General features: G+C 38.2%; 1 protein-coding gene across 1 annotated transcript in view; it reads left to right on the top strand.

The window, feature by feature from the left end:
* Positions 1-1,102: 1,102 nt before the first annotated feature.
* Positions 1,103-6,662, top strand: part of LOC138005283 (uncharacterized) — a 14,213-nt gene continuing 8,653 nt past the window's right edge. The window contains exon 1 of the mRNA XM_068851534.1: positions 1,103-1,138. Coding sequence (XP_068707635.1) covers positions 1,103-1,138 — 36 coding nt within the window. The remainder of the gene's footprint in view (positions 1,139-6,662) is intronic.

A 6,662-nucleotide genomic window follows, 5' to 3' on the forward strand; every position in this document is an offset into this window, starting at 1 on the left:
GAGAAGTTAACCAATCAAACCCATAGATTAAATTATGCGCAACTAATTTGCAAACCTGTGCGAAGCGAAAACGAAAGATTGTGCAGGGTCACGGTCAATTCTACATCCGAATGACAAACTAGACTTCGAGTTAAAATCTGTTAAGCAGGATAGCGAGGAAAGATTTGTTTTTATGGGGGTAATGATACGAGATGCTCCTTTCATTTTATTAAATATTTATTCCCCAAATAAAACTGTGGAGCAGATTCCTTTTTTTCCAAATATATTAACAATGCTCGATTAGTTGGAGTGGCGTAGTCAGCTCATTATCGGGGGAGTCTTTAACGTTCACTTATATGCTGAGAGGGACAATTATGGTGGGAAGATAGAGAAAAAAAACTTTCAAAAATTTTGAGGATATTAAACTTGCTTATGATCTCATAGTTATTTGGCGTGTCGGGAATGCAGATAATTCAACACATTGTGACAATGTCCAAATATGCTCCAGCTTTTTTTTCCAATAAACGTAGAAAATTGTGCTGTGCCGGCATCAATGTGTTGAATAATACATGTAAAACAATTATCCCGCTCAATCTTGCGGAATATCACCTGATTTTAGACAACTCGGTCTACGGCCTCGTCTGCTAAGTATCAGGCGATATTCCTCGCGATTTCGCAGGAAAACTGTTAAATATACATGAAGCCAAAAAAACCCTTTGTTCAACGACGCCTTGATTATTGGGTAATAATGCACTAGTCAATAGCCCACTTTCGATATATTAAAATTCAGTCCTAAACAAAGACATCATCTCGAGGCTCTGGGGAATAAACTCATACAAATCCTTATTTTTATTCCCCAGAGCCTCGAGATGATCCCTTTTGTTTAGGACTGAATTTTAATATATCGAAAGTGGTCTATTGAAACCACGGCCCCTCCACCCCCGAGACATGGCGGGGGAGTAGCAGGGACATGGCGGTGGTATTACGCTTCTACGGGGGCACGGGCACTTGGACAGGTACAGTCTGTTAAAATAAGCGGGGATGTTTCGCGGGGCTTGTAACGCTGTAACGACTCGACTGACTGGGAATGGGTCCAAGCACCGAAAAACGTTCCAGCGTCAACATGGCAGAGACTGGCAGAGACATGTTCAGTAAGGAGGTACGTTTTTCTCTCTTCATTTTCACGGAGCTTTTCCAAAAAATTTTACGCTTGGAATTTTTTTTTTGTTGGACACGCTTGATTGCATTTCATTGTTATGGACACGACTCCAATCACGTGGAGCCTCAATTTCAGAATTGCCAGGCAAGCATTTTTTTTGGCAGACGTGTGTCATGTTGAATTTTTGAGTTAGTTTTGTGAATAAAAGAGTCATGTTTACTCGATGAACTGTGGTTATTCGTTTGGAGGACAGTAAGTATCTAGGGAGAGATACCTGATTGGTGTACGTGGATCAGGTTTCCGACACCAAATTGGCTACCCTGCCAGGACACGGCTGTGAGTTATGAGTCAAGTGAGTCTACAATCATAGAAAAAACCGTTGGGAAGGTTAGCTCTTTTGACGTCTTCTTTGCTTCTCTCCCCACGCCCCTTATTCAATGTTGTCCACAACTGAACGGTTTTAGTGGGAAATTGTTGTGCTACCTTCAAACATTGAATAGGTGGGGAGGGGGGCTATATAACAGAAGGTGAAACTATTTATTTTGCGCTTTAATTAAGGGCCTACTGACGTGATCTTTTAATCAACATGTCGATAAATTTTGTAAGGAGGTTTGTCAACGTATAGCGCTTCTCAGAAAACTCAGAGTCTATCTGCCTCTTAAGCAAAGACTATGCTAATGTTATCTGGTCATGTTGTGATTAAGAATCTTTGAAAAGAGTATTGGAGCTGCAAAAAAGGACTGCTAGCGTTATTTTGTCTGCCGATTGCGATTCACCATCTGTACAATTATTGAATGAGTTAGAATTGATTCCTTTTAAAATTTATGAAGAAAATAAGATAAGCAGTTGTTCTCTAGTTTTCAAACTTATTCAGGGTACCTTACCCAATTATTTAATCAAACATTTTACTGTTAATAATCAAGTCCATTCTAGAAATACTAGGTATGCTAAATTTAATTTAATTTGCCCTACGTATATCCGTGAGACAGAAGGTGGAAAGTCCTTCTTGGTTAGAGCTTGTAAAATTTGGAATAAGTTAAATATCTTTAGAGGTAAGACGTAAGGATTCTCTTCCTGTATTTAAGAGGAGTTTATGTAATGCAATTTTTAAAGAACAGCTTAGTTTAAACAGGAGCCCATCTGGAGCGTGCAGCTTCCATACACTTCTGTGAAACGGCTTTTTCACAAGTAGGTTTATTTTTAACTAGCCCTTCCCGCGAATTAGGTCAAAAAACAAAGGCAGTTCCGGTTCGGTGACCCTATGACGTCAGCTTAATTTCTTGTAATTGGTCATCGGACTCCTGTGGGAGTCTCATTCGCGGAAAATTCAATCTAAAGATAAATCGGTCTGTGAAAACGCCGTTACACGAACACAATAGAGTTGTAGACTCCGGGTCATGGGTTAATTTAATATTCATTAGAATTTATAGATTTGATAGCATATTTTTAGATATTTGAATTCTGTATTTTTTCTAATTTTTGAGGGCCACAAGTTTATTAGCCCTATTGCTGTTTAGTGTTACCCTCCATTAATAAGGTGTGTATGTATGTATATGTATGTAACGAACTACCATTATCTATTAGATCATCAAACACTTAAAATAATTTTTAAAAAGGACTTATTTAAAACTATTGGCCAAAAATCATTCTTCTAGCTCTTTTTATAAATTTGTAGATTCTTAATTATGTAGTAGATATGTAAGGCGTTATGAAGAAGTAGTCGATTTAGCGCTATATAAATGTTTACTATCATAAATATGATTATTATTAGTAGTATTATTGTTTTAATAATAATGATCAAGAAGTAGGAAGCGAAGATTTTAAACTAATTGATGCAGACCTGACTCTTGAGAACACTACAGCCATAACTTTCTAACTCTGACGAACTATTTTAACTATCATTTACCTTTACTTTTTATCCTCATTTTAACTACCTAGTTTTGATATTCTAAATTTGTGATAACGTTTTCAGAGTATCTATCATATCCGTAATTGTACATAGTATTTTCATTTTAGATAACACCTCTTAGGTTGGTAGTAGCGAGGCTCAGGCGCACGAAGCGCGCAAGCGGAGCACCATGGGTAAGATTTTTTGGGAAATCTATGCATGCGAGAAATTTTGATTACGACGTCAGCCTCCGCCCGTCCGTCCGCGCGTACAGACTAGGGAATTTAAGCAACGACAACGGCGACGGCAACGAAAACGTCACAAATTTGCATATTTAGTAGGCAAAAACAATAGCTTTGCACGCTCTGCACGTGCGTTTTTCACTTTTGTCCATTTCTTTGCCGTCGTCAGCAAAACAACAACGTGAAATAGTCAAATTTTAGGTTTTAAGGAGAACGTCAGCACTTGCCGCTAAAGTTTCATTTTCTCCCCTAAATTAAGTGCCATTCCGACCAATGTCATTTTTGAGGAACTACCACACCCTTGTCATATAAGAAGGGTTGACATGTTTACAAAGTGATTACAATGACGCGAATTTATATTTTGAGATGACGTTCTCGGTGCCGTCGCCGTCGTCGTTGCTTAAGTTCCCTACTGTCGGCGTGGAGGTGGGGAGGCAGGACAGCCTCCTGGGACGGGATTGTTCGGGCAATTTTCTTTGGCGGTAAATTTCGTGGCAGCGTTGCATGTGGCAACCCGAGTTTTTTTGGCGGGAAATCATATTAGCGAGCAACGGGATAAAAAGCAGGAAAGAGCACGAGAGAAGAGGCGACGAGATGTGAGAATTTAAGCAAAGAAGCCGAGGAAGGAGAAGAAGAGAAACTTTCAATGAAGAAAACTGTAAAACTGAGAGAAATAGAGGGAGAGACAAGACGCTTATTTACAAGAGTTAACTTTCAGGCAATGTTTTCCTTCTTAATGCATACCTCGCTGCCTCACACATTTTGCAAAACTCGCTATAAAAAACGAAGAAGGCCTGAAAAAGTTTGACAGAGAGGTGTGATTGTTGAAATATGCACTTGGAAGCAATGTTTGGGACAGTTTCGGTTCTTTTGGCCAGATAAAACTTAGAAAAGCGGTTTGATAGACTCGAACTTGCGATTTTCGGCAAAATCTCAAAGAGCGATTGAGTCAAAACAATCGTTTGTCTTGTTTGTCACGCTTTTTTGTGGCTTGTTACAGTTGCTTATTTTGGAACTGAATTCATTGTTACTGTGGCGACTGTTCATACAAGATTAATACCTTTCGATTTATAGGCTTTTTGAGTGAAATGGATGTCAAGTCGTGAGCTGCTTTGTTCGACTGTGAAATTGCAGTCAAGTAAGAGAATTACTACGTTTTAGCTTGACTTTTAATAGTATTTTTTTCTCTTGTTCTTAATTGAAGTAAGGAGGCTGTAAAATTTATTAGTCAAACGGAAAATGCTGTGAAAGAGATCACTGTGCATGTTATTTCAGCTTTAATTGTTGATTAAAATTGATGGTTACTGTTTGCAAGGCTTCTTTGCTTACTGCTGCCAGCTCAGAGGTATTTGATCACTGTAAACTGTATTCACTAATGACGATTAATTTTGTACTTTATACAGAAGCATAGTTATTTCCATATACACAATATTGCTTTCTGGGGTTAGAAACGGGAGCTCCGCTTTTAGGCTTGGCTAAATCTGTTTATTAATCTTCATTCTCAATACCTGTCTGAATGACATTTCATCAAAATTGTGAAGAGAATTTACATGCCGATCACTCCTGGGAGTCACACGGCTAACCTCAAAGTATCTTGCCTTATGCAAAAGATGAAATACTCCAGAGCAAATCTTCCAGTAGATATCATTGAACTCATTTTATCAGCTGCTGGTATTCATGATTACAACACCCGATATGCTTGCGAAATATATTTTTACCACAATTGCTTGTAATCTCGCAATCTGATTGGCTTATTTGCCGTTGTCGACAACGCTGCTCGTGTCATGCTCGCGTCAATTTGTCAAGCAATGTAATAGCCAATCAGGAACGCTCATTTTGAGAAATAAACCAATCACATTGCGAGAAAGTTATAGACAACGCTTGCTCGTTCTTTGTGTTATGATTATTTTCTTTGGCGTTGAATATTGTGGCAAAAAACAAATGGAAAGTGGTTCAGTGTTGTATGTACTCTTATCGACAACGATATTCGTCATCATGCACATGGGTCAAAATGTTGTGGACTCACGAGGCGCAGCCACAACAAAAAGAATTATGGCCTATCACTGGTCAAATTAATTGAGTCAAAGATGTGGGAAATATTTTCCATATAACATGAAAAGTGTTTTCAAAAAGACTTATATAGAGGGTATTGCATGGCCGCGCGGGGATGTTAATTTTATGTTCGAGTGCTAAGAGTGTCTCTCAGGAGCGAAGAGAACGCGTGAGAGATACTTTCAGCACGAGAAGATAAAATTCGTAACCCCAAGCGGTCATGTAATATTCTGTTTATTATATAGATATTGATGAAATGTCCAGATGTAAAACAACTTGTTTCACTCATTTTCGAAATGATGAAAAACAAGCATGTTCTGTAACATGAAACAAGATATGAAAGTAAGGACAAACAAATCATGATAATGTAAATGTTTGTAAGAAAAATGTTAATGTAGTAGAGAAGAATTATATTAAAGCACAAAAGTATTTTACAGTGAAGAGGAAGCTCGCGTTTTATTGGCTTATCGTGTTCGTTACCACGACGACACCTATATTCTTACATGTGAAAGATAAGGATGATATGTTCAGTGCGCGCGGTGAAAATATCAGTTTTTAGTAAAAGGAAAAATCCTGGTATTTCATCAGTATCTATATAATAAAGAGCTATAATTTCCTAAGCCAACACCGATTCTTGAATGCCGCTCTGATATCCGACGCATGCAGTCCATTCTCAATTAATTGTATTTCACTTATCTTTTATCGTTTTTTTATCTCTCATCGTTTTTTTATCTCTCAGTGTAAAGTCTTCCTGTTAACTATGAACTTGTTAGTCTAAAGTCCATTGTTTTCATAATTACCGTATTGTTAAATTGCCACAGCGCACATTTATCCCTTGACATTATCTTATTTTGTGATTATTTTTGAAGGCATTACATCTTTCAAGTTCGAAGACCCGGCCATTTCATACGATGCACTCTCAAAACCTGCCACGGACGCCACTACAGTTAACGAAAAGACAGATGTCGAAAGAAATTATGATCTTAAAACGAGTCTGAAAGTGTCCTCTTGTTAACGGACCAATCCGAATTTCCAGTTGCTGGTGTCAAAGGAAATTTCGAAGACGTCGGTATCCGTCAACGGTCAACACTCATGCCCAACCTTCAAGATGACATTGCACATTTCGCAACAATTACACGACCCAACATCTCATCTCAATATGACGTACAAGCTTACCGCTGTGAAAAGAATGAAAACAGGCAGAATAGGCCATTTTACAGTTAATAGCTCAGTGACCTAGCCTATGAATGGTTGCGAGACTGCCGGTGACCTTGTATTGATACAGACCTCGCTACTTTTATCATGTAAATTGTGCTGTTGTAATTCTTATTAGTCCACATTA

The sequence above is a fragment of the Montipora foliosa genome, chromosome 6, assembly GCF_036669935.1.
Source record: "Montipora foliosa isolate CH-2021 chromosome 6, ASM3666993v2, whole genome shotgun sequence".
NCBI lineage: Eukaryota > Metazoa > Cnidaria > Anthozoa > Scleractinia > Acroporidae > Montipora > Montipora foliosa.